Source organism: Ictidomys tridecemlineatus, chromosome 11 (genome assembly GCF_052094955.1).
Source record: "Ictidomys tridecemlineatus isolate mIctTri1 chromosome 11, mIctTri1.hap1, whole genome shotgun sequence".
Classification (NCBI taxonomy): domain Eukaryota; kingdom Metazoa; phylum Chordata; class Mammalia; order Rodentia; family Sciuridae; genus Ictidomys; species Ictidomys tridecemlineatus.
The window spans coordinates 117,741,994-117,759,626 of record NC_135487.1 but is presented as its reverse complement, the minus strand read 5'-3'; the positions used below and the strand labels follow the sequence as shown (position 1 = coordinate 117,759,626).

At 37.5% G+C, this 17,633-nt stretch overlaps 1 protein-coding gene and 1 pseudogene across 1 annotated transcript; one reads left to right on the top strand and one right to left on the bottom strand.

The window, feature by feature from the left end:
* Positions 1-842: 842 nt before the first annotated feature.
* On the bottom strand, positions 843-14,280 carry LOC144368339 (uncharacterized). The gene is made up of 6 exons (XM_078027162.1): positions 13,991-14,280; positions 8,204-8,390; positions 4,820-4,994; positions 3,533-3,738; positions 2,514-2,598; positions 843-1,078 (listed from the first exon to the last, which is right to left on the bottom strand). Exons 4-6 carry the CDS (start codon positions 3,728-3,730, stop codon positions 876-878), a joined length of 486 nt encoding a protein of 161 aa, XP_077883288.1. The 5' UTR covers positions 3,731-3,738; positions 4,820-4,994; positions 8,204-8,390; positions 13,991-14,280; the 3' UTR covers positions 843-875.
* Positions 13,935-17,633, top strand: part of LOC144368686 (poly [ADP-ribose] polymerase 1-like) — a 17,204-nt pseudogene continuing 13,505 nt past the window's right edge.

Genomic DNA, 17,633 nt, shown 5'->3' with positions numbered 1-17,633 from the left:
CTTTAAAGAAATGGCCTGCCCAGGTATTCTTATCCATGAAACAAAGTGGCCCCCATAAAGTAGATCTCACAAGGAGCATGCTAGTTGTTTAACTGGGCAGAGGGTAAAATGTCCTTTCTTCCCCACATGAACAGAAACTGGAAACAACTGGTGAGTGCTGGTAAATTTCAGGTATACCTACCTCCCATTACATGGCTGCTTCCCAGGCACAGTGATTTACTTCCAAATACGCCTTTCATAGAAAACATATTCATTCCTCTTCAGGGAAGAAAGACAACCCTGTCATACATCTTGGAACTCCATACATCTAGGAACTACACAGGACCCTCCATGCCTGCTCCTATCACTTAACCAGGGAAAATTCTCTCCATGTCACTTCTTAAGTATTAAAGTGTACCCTACATCCCACCCTCAGATTTTACTACTTCAACTCCCTAAAACAAACCCTGAGAGTGACTTTTGAAAGTACACTCATAAACATTCCCTGTTTAGATGCTACAGCTATCATGCCATGTGCATTTTAAGCAATATTTTTGAGAAGAGAAAACATAACCAGAAAAGATAAATCTCCCTTGGCCCACAATTAAATCAGCCTGCAAATTCCTTAAAAGTTTTCTTTCTTAAGCCATGCTCTTTTCAATTTCACAAACTTGCACCTGTCACACTCTCCTTCCTGAAAGTATGTTAGGTATTTGCTGCCTGCCATCTTAAAGGCACATGCCTGGTTCAGGAAGGAACATATGGGATAGTATGACCTCTGCCTAGTGGGTGAATCTACTGTCCTCCCACTTAGGCAGTCTCCATCATTCAAGACCACACACAAGATGCAGATACCAGGAGAGCAGGTACAAATATCACTTGCCTAATGGAATCTCTCATGAGCTGGGCACCTTGGAACATCTTTCTGTGAGCAGGGCCTCTGGGCACCTTACAAAATGCTCTGCCAACTTGTGCTCTTCAGCCAGTTCCTCTGGATGGCCCTCAGGGTCATGCTGGATAAGGAGGTCCTTGATATGCCTACTGAGGAAGAAAGAAGCATCTTCATCTTCCTGCAGCTTCAGGGGGCCAATTCTGGTGCCTGAAATTCAATCAGCAAATTAAAATCCCTAAGGTAGGATACAAGGGGAAATTTATAACTAGAACTCAATGAATGATGGGATAGTAGGATTTGGACACAGATTTCTATGACAATATCCCTTTGAAGCCTTCAAACCAATATTCTGGTACTTTTGGAGCAATTGTTCACACATTCTTGCACTTGCCAGTTTACCTCCTGCAGACTACTACACACCCAATGTTGGTACTTCATCTACTTTCTTGGTACTTTTCTTTTGATACTATTAAAAAATACATTTGTACATGTGTATATATTTATACATTTAGGCATATAAATGTATATGTATACACATGTACACGTACATATGTATAGATAAAAACATACATAAGTACAGATATATATCTAACTGCATTCCTTGCTTTGAGAGCCCTACTACAAAAGATGAAGTATGTGGAAGGAAGTCTGAATTTAACCCTGCATTTAGACTCTACATGAGAAGGTGGATGGGACCTGGGTACAGGAAATCCCGAGACTGATTCATTCAGAGTGACTCTACAAGTACCAAAAGGAAAACAAACTTATGTGGGGAATGACATTGCTGTTTGGGTGAATGGAATTGGTAGTAATCAGCAGCTTGTGTGTACATGGTCGTGTTTCTCTCTGTCCTTCCACCTGGGTTGAGCTTGGAGACAAAGTGCTGTGCCAGCCTGTTCCTATCAGCAATTTGCTCTCAGAGGACCTTCCCCAGGGGACTGTCAGAGTCTTCCATGTGAGGAAGTCCTTGAGATGCTGACTGAGGAAGAATTAGGCATCTCTCCCTTCCGGGGACTGCTGGGGTAACTGGGTGACAGCTCTCAAGCCTGAGCATGACTTAGAACAAAGAATTTCCTGACGCAGGTAGAAAGGAATGCATCAGAATGCATGCAGCATTGAGAAGCAATAAGGATTTGAGAGAGGTGTTTCTGAAGACATCATGAGGAGTCCTTCAGTGCAATTCTGACTCATTTAATGCCAGAAGTCCATGAGCATTCATAGTTTACTTGAACTCTATTTCAGTAAGTTCAGAAATAATAAGTTTTGACCTTTAATACAGGAATATTGAAGAAAGCAAGCAATATCCTTTAAAAACACACTTTGAAACTCTGTGCAATACGTACAAACATACAGAAGACCAATTTTTCCCTGGATCTGGAGGGAAGAATCTATACAATCAACATATCACATTGGTTAGCTCAGCACCCCTGGATGATCAGAATTACCTGGGGGCATTGGCTCCTGTCCTTCATCCTTACCATGTTATTTATTTCCTGCCAATAAAACCAGACTGGGCCAGCCACATTAAACTACTCCTGCTTTACACATTGCAAACACGAGCATAGAAATGTTCTCTGGGTACACTGGGATGTCCTGAGAAGAATACTGAAGGAGAACTTAAAAGAAGGTACCCTGCACTTACCATAAAAACTGGCCTTGTTTTGGAGACCAGGTGAGTAGGCAGTCCTGTTCTGATAAATTATTGACCCAGATCCTGTCTCTGAACTCTGGAAAAAATCAAGCATGCACTTTTTTCCCCCCAAGAGATTCTGGTAAAAGTGCCTAGCTGCCTTCTAAAACACATGGGTAAGTTCCCTCAGCAGACACTTTGTTTCATGTTGGTTCAGATTAGAAAAGTCACTGAAAATAGATTTAGATGGAATATGCAAACTCTCACAAAGGAAACATTTATTGGTGTGCCATTGACACAGTATCCTTGGCTATTAATGGATTTTGCAGGTGACAGGGTAAAGCCTTATCTTCAGGGAAAATGCCATACATAGGCAATGAGAATTTGGGACTGGAGCTTAGAGCCAAGCAAACATGGTACCATCTTGAAACATATAAGCGATTTTGCTGTCCTTCTTGGATAGCCACAAATGTTCAAAAAACACTGCGGAGAATTGATATTTTAACAGGACAAGTAGAGGAGAGATAAGAGGACCCACTGCAAAAGAGTCTTTTGGATAGATGATTAGGCATCTGCATGCTAAAGAACTAAATGAGATTCTTTGAATACATTCACTCTCCTCATCCCTGCCTGCAAAGTTCCATAACTTGCATTTGCCAGTGAGTGCCAGGAGGGACAGGTGGGGCTAAAAGTTGGAAGAGTGCAAGCTACCTGACCCACCCAATGCCTGTACTTCAGACCTTGTCCTAGTGTTTGACTCATACCAATGAGTAACTATGGGACCTGCCTGCAGGGAGATCTCTCTACCCACATAGAGGGTTGAAATTGAAGAATAGGGAGGCTACCTGGGAACCCCCCAGGAGCCACCTTTTTCTTTTTAATTTTTTTAATAATTGTAGATGGACAGTTTTATTTGTTTTGTTTTTATGCTCTAATCTCTTTAGTTTTTTATGCAGTGCTAAGGATCAAACTCAGTGCCTCACACACATAGCCAAGCACTCTGCCACCAAGCTACAGCCCCATTCCACCACCTTTTTCATGGAAGCAGTGTATTCACTGGCCCCATCCAGAGTAGAGTAAACCACATGTTCCTCAGAGAGGGAGGCTGGACTCTTGCTTGGGAGGCCAGAAAAGTGAGACAAGTCATGACAGCTGGAATGAGCCCAAAGCACCTCTTTCAATGAGTCCATCAGCACTTCATTCATATCCTCCTCCACTTGCAGCTCCATGCAGAGACCTGTATGATATACAAAACAATTACATGGCTGCATTTTCTTAGTTTCAGAAGAGTATATCACTGCAGTGTTTTGTACAAACACTAGTTTTTCCTATACTTACACACAAAAAGCAACCTTCAATGACAATAAATATACTCTACGTGAATGGCAGTAGTGATAATGATTTATATGCTACATTCAAAGTTAGTAACATGAAACGCAAAAGTACTAAAAGAAATGATCTGAGCAAGTTTGACAGCCAGAATCGAAGATTATTGTCTTATATCATCTTGTTATTCTGAATAATTGTAATATATGTGTGTGAGGTTGTATGTTCTGAACTTAGTCCTATCAACAAAATTAATTATTTGATGGAATTAATTATTTTGAGTTTCAACATTCACAGGCAGGGATAGAAACATTTTTATATGCAGATCTAGCTTCCAGGCCACAGGTCAGAATACCCAACATCACATTTAATTCCCATTAGTAGTCCAGTCATTATTTTATTATGATTATACAGTCTTGTAAAATGTCCTTTTTATGAAATGCAATCCATTTTCATCTAATAACATTTTAGATGCCAAGTATTTAGAAGTGACTCTGAAGAACAAAATTATTTCCTGAAAATGTTCATACTAACATACAAATTAGCACCAGACTGAAGACAAGGACAAAACAAAATCAAATATAAAGACTGGATTTTAAATGCCACTACTAATACCACATTAATTTTGAATATTCCTATTTGTACTGGAGTATTCATTACAAAAAGAACATTTCTAGTTTAAGATCTTCAGAATAAAGTTTTAAATAGCAATCCTTAAAATAGTTCATTTGAAAATATATAGAGAAATGTAATAAGCATGCATAAATGTTTTTTCATCAGATTTGATTACATACTTATTGCAGATATTTATAAGTTATTCACCCCTGATTATCAGTAAAGTTTGCTAGATGTCATGAAATAAAAGATCCGAAAAAAGATTCTAGAATAAACACTGCCACTGGAAAAGACACTGAAAAGCAGCCGTTTGCAACATTTTGAAAATCTGCTTTCATATTTCAGTTTTATAAGAAGTAGTTTTAAGTATTACATACATGATGATAAATTTATACTTGTCTCATGTAGTCCTGAATTTGGTACAAAAGAAACTAAAATCACATCAAGGGCTGGGGATGTGGCTCAAGTGGTAGCGTGCTCGCCTGGCATGTGTGCGGCCCGGGTTCGATCCTCAGCACCACATACAAGCAAGATGTTGTGTTCGCCGAAAAACTAAAAAATAAATAAATAAATAAATAAATAAATATTAAAAAGATTCTCTGCTCTCTTTTTTTTTTAAAAAAAAATCACATCAAATCTCAAATCGAGAAAAGTAGTTTTGTTTTGTTTTTTCCTTTTGATAAGTGAGCATGTGTTTTGCAATCTCTCAATTCACAGGAGTACAAAGTTAGACCCTGAACATGTCTTGTGGCTGTCTTTGCCTTCCTTCAGAGCTCCCAAATCACAATGAAGTACATTGTAACACAGTACTGAGGTTCAATAGTTGAACACCTGCAAAATATGACTGATTAATTGGTTAAAATGTAATCATATTTGTCAATATAATTTAAGATTAAAAATAATTCTCATATCTTACTACTGATTTTCAATATAGCCCATCATTTTGATTCTTCAATACTTGGTATATTTTTCATAAAAAAACATATTGGGAAAGGAAAGTTTCATTGAGATAAGGACAAGAACAAAAATTATTGAGCTCTGTGGAAACTTTGATGATAAAACAGACAACAGTTCAAGCACCTCTTACTTTCTTAGCTAAAGGTACTATTGATGAGCACATCAGGTACTAGGAAGGTCAAAGTGCATTGTGCTAACAGACATGAGAGTTGTATTTAAGGTAGTGTGTTAATAAGCACTGAAGAAATCCATTAGTAACTACAATGAGGTTGTTTTAGTCAAAGGGAGTAATTAATAGAATTATGAATAATGGTTGTTATGCAATTCAACCCTAGAAAATGATATTGAATATGAAAAGACAGACTTGATATTATACAATAATGTAGTGTTTGGCAAGTGTCAACGTTAGACTAAAAAGGAGTTGATTGTGTATATCTCTAAGTTAAATACTATTGCCTAATTGTTGAGTGACTTCTACAAGTGTTTTGTTTGTAAAAAGGTTATTTTTTTTTTCTTTAAAAGTGGGAAGACACAAATTGCTATTTGCTTACTGTATTTCAAACTTTCACAAATAGTGAGGATGGGGGTTAAGAGCATAATGTTGGATAAAATGTTCAAATGTTCTAATAAAGACCAAAAAAATGTAAATAAATCTACAAGTGCTGCAAGACTACTTATTTCTCAGTTCAGAGACTGATTTTATGACATCAATGACAGCTCATTGTAAAAAAAAAAAAATTGAAGACTAACTCTGATAATAGGAATTTCTTAGAAGATACTGAAATTGCTCTTTTCCTTCATTTAATATAATTGATTCACTTTCTGCATTCCCTTCTGCTTTCTACCTTCCTTTAAATACATTAACAGATTAAATATATTAACAGATTTTCCCACGAAATATATTCACAGATTTGTCCATTCTTATTGACTTTCTATTCTCATTTAACATCCCCCAGCCTTCAGTGCCAAAAGGAAGCACTAAAATAACAAAATGCTTGGCTCCAGAAATTACTCTAGGCAACAACCTTTATCTTCTGTCCATTCTTTTTCAGTTCATCTCCCATTGACCATGAGCAGTCTTCCTCCTTTCTTTTGACATCTTAGAGACTTCACTGGCTTTGAATCAGCTTCTACCCAGGTGGGAGCTATAAAACTACCCCAGTCATCACAGAGGACTGTGTAAAGGCAAATTCAAAACCTTTTTCATGGTGAGGAAGAGATGAAAGGCTTAGAACCCTCATAAATTAATAAATGCTTCTAATCACAATTCTGAAATAGTATTCTTCCTTTATATTCATATTTGTCTTTCCAGAGCTCAGATCTTCAACAATTATTATAATAGTATACTTATTATTCATTTCCTCCTCAATTCACTTAACTACATATACACACATACAATAAAGGACTCTAATAACTCTATCAATGCAATTTTCACAGAAAGTATACCCGATTGCATTATTGTCATTAAAATCATTCAATATCACTCTTTGTTTTTAGAAAAATTCTATTTGGGGGGATTGGTGTTTCATGACTTGGATCCTTTTCACTAATTGGACCTGCTTCTTTGCACTTTAAAACAAAAATGCTAATTCTAGTGTTGCAAACCACTTTGGGTTCTCTAGATGGTCAAGCTTGAGTATTTCTGTGCACCTTCAGTCACTTACTCCTTAATATGGCATTTCCAATGACTTATAACTCCTGCCTCATACCATGTCATTGCCTGACTGATTCCTACCTAGCTTTCTAAAGTGAGTCTATCAGTGGGATGTTCTGATAACTGGTGCTTACAATTCGCTCAGTTGCTCTTTCTAGGTGATTCTATGGCACTCTGTTAATTCCCATCCAACAGATACAGAACGTGCACAAATTCTTTTTCTGCTTGCCACTTTATGCAACTATACCACACACCACCTGAGGGTCTTATATCTTGTATGTTTGAATTCCAAGCACTTTGTCACAGTAAGTGCACAAAAAATGTTTGCCAATTGCGTGCCATAAACTCCAGATACTAAAATATTAAAAATTTCATATATGGAATTTTAAACTTAAATTTGAAAATATGAATATTGATGTTAGGACAAAGTTTCCCTTTTAGAGTCTTTCTATTTGACTAACTGGATTCTAAACTGGATATCAGAGCTCTTGGAACATGAGGCAACAACAAAAGCCAGGGACACTTAATACAGGAACTTTTCTCTACCTACTGGACTTCCAGAATATATCTCTGTGTTCTATAGATCAAACAAAGCTCCCAAATACATAGCAATTCTGGATGTTGAGAAACTTTTAAAAAGGAATGTCCAAAAGGATATCATTTCAACAAAACACAGAAGTCAAGGGGAAGAGAAAAGGACGAATAGCCAATAGTAGTGAGTGACATCTAATATTATGATGATAAGATGGAGACAAAATAGTCTTTATGCTCATTTATGATATGAAAATACTACAGTTTATATAGCATAAGGATGAGAGATTAAATAGAATATCAAGCATAACAGACAGAAGAAGCAATTTAAAATCATGACTACACAAGGTATTTGTGACTTAATTATTAAATACATCTTATTCAGCTTTACATGGTTTCCTTTATTTTGGTAATTTAGCTCAATGTCAGTATTTCCCTCCAAATTACTGAAAATAACTTTAAAACACTTTGGAAGATATTAAACAGTTAAAAGCATACACTACTTATAATTCTTACTAATCCCACACTTAAATGTATGACTTGTAAAGTTGTTAGTACGTATTATATTAGAAACAAAAAGTTGTTGCCCACATCTTTCTCCAGCTGGGCCCAGTTTTACCTTAGAAATTGTATTATTTTAGGACGTCAACTGAGTGGTCCTCTCAATTATGCAACAGTGTGACGAAAAATCACGCTTCTGTGAATGGGGACAGAGATACTTGACCTTCAGTGTTCTGACTGAAGCTTCCCTGACCACTAGTCCCTTTCTGTGCAGAAATGATTGTAGAAAAAGCACAAGGAGCCTGCTGGGAAGAAAAGGAACAGAGTTCAGGAGTCAACATCCAGAGCCCACAGAGACTCTAAATTTCAGAGCTACTTCCAGCAATAGGGCCCAGAAGCATTTGAACATGGAAACTTGTGTGCAGCATACTTTGAGCTCATCAACTTACATTTGTGTATTCTTTAGAATGGAAAAACCTCCAAACTAATAGAATTCTGGAATTTGTGAGGTCCAAAACAGTTGATATTAGACTTCTTGGCAAAAAGGAGAGAACTCATGCCATTAATTGGGCAAGTACAATATTCAACGGTATTTGTACCACCAAACTTGTGAAGCAGTTCATGCAGCTTGTGCTGAAGGGGAAAAATAGCATTTGTAACACTCATTTCCAGATATGAAATATTTTTACTACAAAGACATCTGTCTCTGCATAACAAAGTTATAAATCATCTGGGGAAAAATTATTTCCTGTAACTCTACCTTGTATGGATGCTAAAGCATCAATCATTTTTCTTCTACAAATGCTATTTTGGTTCCAATATTAATAAATATAAACCTATTTCCTCTGTTGACCTCTCAGGCATGTTAAAACAACTGCTGCCTTAGCAATGCTTTTCTCAGACAGCACGTACATCCTAGCCAAGCTAGATTAATTTTATCCGCTTTCCTGTTTCTCTTTAACACAGTACAATATATTAATTCAATATGAAGTAAACTTTAACATATCCAAAATTTTGTACATGTAACAGATACAGTATTTGTAAACTTGTTTTTGAGGGAAAAAGTAGCTTAAATTTTAGGTTTTTCAGTCCACTTAATCTGTATTAATTACTACTTTCTTACTTTGAAGCTTAAAAGCAGGCAATATGTACATGAATGATCATGGTTATTCTAACAAAAGTTTATTTACAAAAACACTCATAACAGGTCAGATTTGAACTGTGGGCCCACTTTTTTTTATCCCTGTCATGTATTAAAAAACTGGGAAATAATACATAAAAGAACGTGCAGTAAAGCAAACCATGACTAATACAAGTAACTACAAAAAATTTCTAGGACATAAAGTATATTTACCTCAGATTTGTTATTATTATCTCATAATTAAGTGGCCTACAAATGGTTGAATAATGGAAATACTCTACCAACATGCAGGTAATTCTAACCTAGGTCAGTGAAAATCATATTGCCTCTCAAAAATTCTTTGTTGGGGCTGGGGATGTGGCTCAAGTGGTAGCGCATTCACCTGGCATGCACAGGGCACTGGGTTCGATCCTCAGCATCACATAAAAATAAAATAAATATGTTGTGTCCACCTAAAACTAAAAAATAAATATTAAAAAATTCTCTCTCTCTCTCTCTCTCTCTCTCTCTCTCTCTCTCTCTCTCTCTCTCTCTCTCTCTTTCTCTCTTTAAAAAAATTCTTTGTCAAAGCTCTAAACAATTGCTTTGGCTATTGTTGAATTTTAATAGTATACTTGAAATTTTCAGATTATCATGTTGTCACTAGTGATCCTTAAATTGAGGAGGAAAATAAAACTGTATGGAATATGGGTGTTAATTGAGCCACCTTCATTACACAGTCAAGAGTGTGGTCATGAAGTTTTGATATCCTCTGCACTCACTTCAGGCAGAGTTCATATCCACAGACCCTGTGATACTACCTATCCCTGCAATAAAACTACAGATTACATGAGCTATTCCTCACTGGGCATACAGTGTCAATAATGCAAGCTGAATAAATTCTTGACATCTGCTGGACAAATTTGTTCTTCTTAACCACACTGTCGTCTATACCTAAATGTTTGTTAGGGGATACATCTTATGTTAAGTGTTCTTACCACAATAAAGTAAAATTTAAAAGTCACAATAGATTAAATATAAGCACAGACATTATATTATTATAAACAGGAAGAAATAAATTTGAGTTACCTCATTTCTGTCATTCAATGTAACAACTTGAGTTTTTTTAATATTTTCTGGAATTTATTGTGAAATAAACTTTTTATGTATCTTTCAAATTGATTTTTCTTTTTAAAATGTTTTGTTTATTATTCATGTTTCAGAGAACCTGCCCTTTACTAGTGTTCTGCTAGAGCACTCCTCATTCCAGTTCACCCTGACATGTCACACCTCCCTGCCTTTGCATAGGTTCTTCCCCTGCCAGGTGTCCTTCCACTTGATGAGCTCTTTCTCCTCTGAAAACCACATTCAGAATTATTCTCACTCTCTTTGGATACCCCATAGTACTTTCTCTTTCAAATATTTTGTTTTAGTTGTAGTTGGACATAATACCTTTATTTTATTTGTATATGGTACTGAGTATCAAACCCAGCTAAGCCACAACCCCAGCCCACCCTACAGCATTTTAAAAGTATCCACATTATTCTGCAGTGATAATTTATTAGATTATAGATTAAGGTTTTGATTTTACATATTTATTTTACTTTCAAGAACTCTTAAAATAAGATTAAGACCTTGTCTCCTTGCACTGGATTTCCTACAGCCTACTCTTATCTCTCACAGAAGAGAAACATCAGTAAATACTTGTTAAATGAATGAGTTTATTGAAAGATCTATCTATCTTCATTTCTAAGGCGCTATCTATTGTAATACTGTCTTTCAAGTCGACAAAACTTTTTCAAAAAAGAAAAACTACATTAAACATTTACCAATTTAAAAATGCACCTTAATTTAGGGAATATGAAAATGGAAAATTATTTACATATCTGAATTGATGTAATCCAATAATGTCTAGAAAAGAGACTAAATATATTAAAATAAAGAATGTGCACAAAACAAATTAATGGAAAACAAAATATTCCAAAATAAAACTGCATCTTCTGTTTTAGAACATAGTACTGCATGGAAAATGTTGCTTTTGTTCAGAAAAAGCTTTTAGTTCTAACCCAGTATGTTTTCTCTCTAAGCAGTATTTTGCAAAAATACAACTGCTTCCATTTCTCCCTTCTTTCTTGATAATTACTTCACTCCCAAGTAATTATCTCATCTTTTCATCAATTATTATATTTCCCACCTTTTGGTTAATGATGCCTTTGCTTGGTTGCCTATAGGTAGAATTAAGATTAAGGATAAAAGCACATTATTTAAGTTAATTGCAATCATTTGTGTTATTATTCAATGGAGAGCCAAAGACTGTTAAGTTGAAGTTGGAATTTCAGGATTACTACCATCCTGTGGAAGTTATTAATCAGCTACATCACAATGGCCTGATGGACCATAAGAACTCAGAAGCCTTCAATTATGTCACAAGGTCTAAACTGCTGCAACAACTAACACTCTATGTCTCTAGAGGGTGAAGGAGGAAAGTATGTACCTAGTCTGGTGTTTGAAAATTTATGTCTAATCTGCACAGGAAAAAAGTAATTTAAGATCTACTGTTTTTAGGTATTAGCTTCATATCATAGCCATGTAAATTAGGAAAAAAGTAAAATTACATTTAATGATAACAAACTAGAAATTGAAATAATTTTATATTTATTTTAAATGCTAAATGTTCACACATACTTAATTTCATTTTGATGAAATTCTAATTCTCCAATTTTTAGATCTTGAAAATATGTTCAAAGTATACTATAAGGAATCACAAAATCATTATCTTTAACATTAAGATGTTCATTTAGATACAATATAGGATAATATAGCTCATATTAATTATCCTCCAATTCTAGGCACAAATCAATATGCTATTTTCACTGTGTGGCTAATAAGGGCAACAATTAGTCAACAGTGAATCAGTTACCTATAAGAGTGTCACCAGTTTTATAACAGTACACAAACTATTATATTTATGCTATAGTACAATAAATTATTTTGTTAGTTTGTAATTCTTTCAAAAATGAGTATATTAGTGGAGATCATTTTATACCTATAAGAACAAGATTAGATACATAGGTCCCTGTAGCAATTTAAAAACAAAACCCAAAACAGTGAATCACTATTTTTAAGAAAATGTGCTCCAAGATACACAGTTTCTTACTGTGTGGGTCTATTTTCTGTGGGTCTTGCTTCATGACCATTTTGTGCAGCTTGTGTGTGTCCAGTTAGAGATTTTTAAGGTTGCTAAATGTTGAATGGAATTTCAGTGGCTGCTTGACTGCAGAAGAGCATAGATAAAGGGTGTGATTATTTAACAGCTAAAAGAACACAAAGATTATTTAAGCATAAATCAGCACAAAAAAATATCAAAAATGAAATTGATGATGTTCAATATTCAATATAACTATCCAAGCAAAGACCGTTTACTACAGACTCATATGATTAATATGAAAATAACCTTGTTACACAGGACACTTTTTCAATAGAAATACCTATCATGAGATTCCAAACTTAACATCATTTGACAAATTAAAACAAGGGAAAAAAACTGTTATTGCTTTGTTCTCAATAATGTGGTTCTATCACAAAGATTATTATTTTAAACTTTTTCTGGTTTGCTTAAGTATTAATGTAAAGCATAAGCTTATTAACTGAAGAAAATTCACTATGGAATAACAATTTCTTGACATAAATTTGCATATAACAATGCAGAATGATATTAGGATCACATGGTCATGCAAAATGCCTTTCTTTTTTTTTTTTTTTTTTTTTTTTGGCAGGGAGAAGGGTGTCCAATGGACTTAACTCAGGGGCACTCAACCAGTGAACCACATCCACAGCCCTATTTTGTATTTTACTAGACACAGGGTCTCACTGAGTTGCTTAGCGCCTCTCTAAATTGCTGAGGCTGGCTTTGAATACCAGATCCTCCTGCCTCCACCTCCAGAGCCACTGGGATTACAGGAGGGCGCCCCCATGCCTGGCCGAAAGTTCCTTTCTTAATTTTCAGGATTTTTTCTCCTTTTAAAAAATAATTTATCAAAACTACACTGAGTTGTATCTCGCTCCAGTTTGAATGCCAACCATCAAGAGTACAAATAGTAAGAAATGCTGACAAGGATGCAGGGAAAAGGGAACAGGGATCCTCAGTGGAATCCTAAATTGATCAACCACTATGGAAATCAATATGAAGGTTCTTCAATGGTGTAGTCATATTACCACCATATGCCCCAGCTATACCACTCCACAGTATTTATCCAGAAGAACTCTTAGTTAGCACATATAGAGCAAACATAATCATGTTTATAAACATGCAGAACATGCACAATTCATGTTTATAATAAAACAATTAACTATAGCCAAGTCATACAAGCAGCCTAGGTGTCTGTCACCAGATGAAAAGACAAAAGAAAATGTGATACATATAGACAAAACAGAGTTTTACTGAGCCCTGGAAAACAAAACAAAATTATGTCATTAGTAGGAAAATGAATCTAGAGAATATGGTGTAACGTGAAATAAGCCAGACTCAGAGAGTGAGGGTCATCTGAATCCATTATATGTGGAAGGTAGAGAGAAAAGGGAGGAGGGGGGAATGCAACATCTCATAAAGACAGAAGAGAGAACAGTAGTGTAAAGGATGGGGTCAAGGGGCGGGAGGATGGGAGAGAGAGCACAAGTACTGGGGGATGAAATTGACCAAAATGTGTTATGTGCAGGTATAAATATCGCAATGAAGAGGAGGAAGGGTCAGCAGAGGCGGCAGCGCTCCTGGGGAGCGGGGTCTACCTGTGAGCAGAAGTCCCTGCCCTGGACGCCCAGCTTGATGCACGTGGGACGCTGGAGCTTGGTCTTGCTGCTGCAGCCCTCCATCTCGCACACCCGCTTGTCCACCGCCGCCGTGCTGCCCGCCTGCCCGCCTGCTGCAGGCGGAGGAGCGGTTCACTGGGGAAGGGGGACCGACAGCGCGAAGGGGAGGAAGTGGCAAGGGAGTCTAACAAGGAGTCCCGCCCCCTGCGGGTCCAGAAGTGAAAGTGGGGAAAGCAGAATCCCGGAGGGGACCACGCTGTGTGCTCCGCCCTAGTCCAAGAGCGCAGCTGGCGCCCCGCCTACGCCTTCCCCCGCCTTAGGGACGCAGCGCAGGTAGGGGCAGCTGGGGAGTCCAGCCTGGCTTTGCGCTGGTTGGACGCAGTTCACTGTCTGCACTCAGCTCTCTGGAGCTCTGGGCGGTGGAGGCCAGTGAGAGTCAGCGAGGAGAAGGGGGTATGCCATGCCAACTCTGTGCCTTGGAAGACACATGCCCAGACGTCCTTACTGACCAAGGCTCTAGAGCTCTGCAGGTTCCCACGTCCTGCAGGTCAGGCAGATGAAAAGGGCGCTCCGCTCTTCTGCTTTGGTTCCACTGGCCACTCGGTGCAAAGTAATTTCTTTTCCTATTTCTCACTTATCATGTTTCTTCTGAGGCCTAAGGACCGCCTCTTGTCACAGAAAGGAGCTGTCATGGGGCAGAGAGCTGGGGTTTGCATCTGTCCTCCCTTTCTCTCTCTCTCTCTCTCTCTCTCTCTCTCTCTCTCTCTCTCTCTCTCTCAACTTTTGCACACACCACCACCACTGCTGGTTTATCTCTTGCAAGAGAAAACATACCTTATACATATTTACATATATGTAGCCAGGGATATAGTAAGTTCTAAATAAATAATAAAAGAATGAAAGGTAAATGAAGTATTAAGAGAGTTCTTTTTTTCAAGTGACAAGAATTTTTGGCTAGCAGCTTAGCAGTGGAAGAGAAATTAACCAAATCAGGGTAAACTGAGTATTTATACAAAAAAGACAAAATTGAAGTGCCAATCATATAGTCAGAAAACTTTCTACTGAACAGTTTGCAATTTTATTAAATAGATATTAAATGGACATGTAAGTTACGTCCAAAGTATTGTATCTCAGTGTACTGTCAAGATTACAAAATTCACTTCTTTTATGCGGGAGAAAAACAGTGTTTTTATATGTCATGTCAAACATGATGAGACTTCCCTGAAGGTACTCAACGATATATACTTATCTTGGAAAAACAAAGAACACAAAATCAGATATTTTTATGTTTCATGGATTATCTTTTTCACTTTTTAGAAAAATAAGGAACATTACATGATTACACAGGCCTCTCCCTAACCTCTTAAAGATTGAGTTGGGATGGGTGTCAGAGGCATCACTTTCCTGGTCTTTTGCAAAGCCCACAAGATGGTACCCCTATTTTGCATGAATTAGGCACAAAGAGAACTTGCCTTCTTTGGTTTTCTATCTATGTCTTTGATCTTCTTTGCCAAAATGTGGGTATGTAGAAAGACTTGTGTATGATGCAATCTATGACAGTTTTATCATCTGTATAGTTTGTATTCAATTAGAGACCTTTCCTATGGAAATGTTACTAATTTTTATTAAAAGATTGCTATCGTTCATATAAAACATGAAAAAAAATTCAGTGAATCTGATAGTGTGAACTTGGGGGACTAGATACTCAGAGCTATGACCAAGCAGAGGGATTCATGCAAAAAAGTATATGCTTTCCTCTCCTGGGCTCAGTTCTGTTGCACACTCTCTTGCACTCCAGATGATCAGTGATGTCTCTCCAGCAAATGCATGATGAGATCATGGGCATGCCAATCTTGGCATCCAGTCTGCAGCACCTTGCTCCACATCCTGCCCCAGCTCACAAGCACTGTTGTGCAGTATTAGTGGGAATTGTTTTGTGTTGTTGGAAGGCTTCTTGGATACTCAGCAAGCATCAGCCTTTTAATTTTGGAGGCTTATTGTCATTCAGATGTGTAACTCTGCAGGTGTACAGAGTATCAGATTTTACTGTCAGTGGGTTGTACTTGACATGTCTTAAATTGTATGTTTTTTGGAGAAGTTTATATACTTTCTTGAAGACAGGATAGCCTTTTCTTTAATATCCATTTAAAATCTATTCATTTCATTTAGTGGGAGTGTTAACTTGTCACCAAACAGAACTCTACTTAAAAGAAAATTTAAAACTCTTTGGCTTATATGTGCAGGCTGGGTGTGGTGGTACATGTCTGTAATCCCAGCAGTGCAAGAGGCTGAAGCAGGAGGATGGGGAGTTCCAGCCAGCCTCAGCAAGGGCAAGGTGCTATGCAACTCAGTAAGACCCTTCTCTAAATAAAATACAAAATAGGGCTGAAGATGTGGCTTAGTGGTCAAATGCCCCTGAATTCAATCCCAGATACACCTCCCCAACCCCCACCAAATTGCTTCTACACCCTGATGCCCCTTGACTTTGGGATGAGAAAGTCCTGCTCCTGAACAATGCAGACAGTGTGCAGGCCAAAGTACAAATGCCAGACAATTTCCTGGACATTGGGATGGCCTGCAGTTGGCTTAGGCGTGGATCTGATGACAGTAGCAAGGACCCCATTGATCTCAACTACAAGAAGCTCAAAAGTGACATTAAGGTAGTTGACAAAGACTCTGAAGAAGCAGAGATCATCAGGAAGTATGTTAGGAACACACAGGCACAATGCCTATGACGTGGAAGTTTGGATATCTCTAAGGTAGAGTGCAAAGGGGAGAGCCAACACTACAAACCCTTTAAGTAGCTTCACAATCGATGTTTGCGTGGCACAGGTGCAGGACCACCAACTTTGCTGGGATCCTGGTCCCCTTCTAGGCATAGCCCTGCCTGAAGCACCTGTGACAGGCTACATGTTTGGCAAAGGGATATTTTTTGCTGATATTGTCTCAAAGAGTACCTACTACTTCCGCACATCTCAGGGAGACCAGATAGGCTAAATCTTGTTGGGAGAAGTTGTCCTGGGGAACATGGATGAACTGAAGCATGCTTCACATATCACCCAATTACCGCAGGGAAAGCAGAGTGTCAAAAGATTTGGGCAAAACTATCCCTGATCTTTCGGCTAGTAATACTCGGGAGAGTATAAAGGACTGGGATCTCATAAGGTGTTATCCACACCTGCCTACTGTACAATGAATACATTGTCTTTGATATTGCTTAGGTAAATAAGAAATATGTACTGAAACTGAAATTCAACTTAAACACATCTCTGTGGGAAACAGAGATGTGAGTTGCACCCTGGTGACTCTAATTTGAATTAACTGTGTGCTCATGCACAAACACACCCAGCAGAAACCTCAACTAAGCTGCCAATGGATGTTACCTTTACCAAATCTCCTTAGAAAGGGTTTTTACATGAACAGGTTAAAAGGTTTTTCTCAATTTTTCAAATCTCTTTTATGTTTAATGTTGCATTGGAGGGTTTGAGGGTTCTATCTAGCCAGACACAGTCCTGACAGATACATCTGACAGTAGAGGGAAAGTGGGGGAGAGGTTTTTGGTTTGTTTTGTTTGCTTAGACTAGTCCTGTTTAAAAAAAAAAAAAAAAAAAAAAAAAAAAAA

Bases quoted from the DNA above. Each gene is read 5' to 3' on its own strand.
- LOC144368339 (XM_078027162.1), bottom strand. From the start codon at position 3,730: ATGGAGCTGCAAGTGGAGGAGGATATGAATGAAGTGCTGATGGACTCA. The intron at 2,599-3,532 runs GTGGTGGAATGG...GATTTTTTCCAG, and splicing joins ACACTGCTTCCATGAAAAAG to AGTTCAGAGACAGGATCTGG. The intron at 1,079-2,513 runs GTAAGTGCAGGG...ATTGAATTTCAG, and splicing joins AAACAAGGCCAGTTTTTATG to GCACCAGAATTGGCCCCCTG.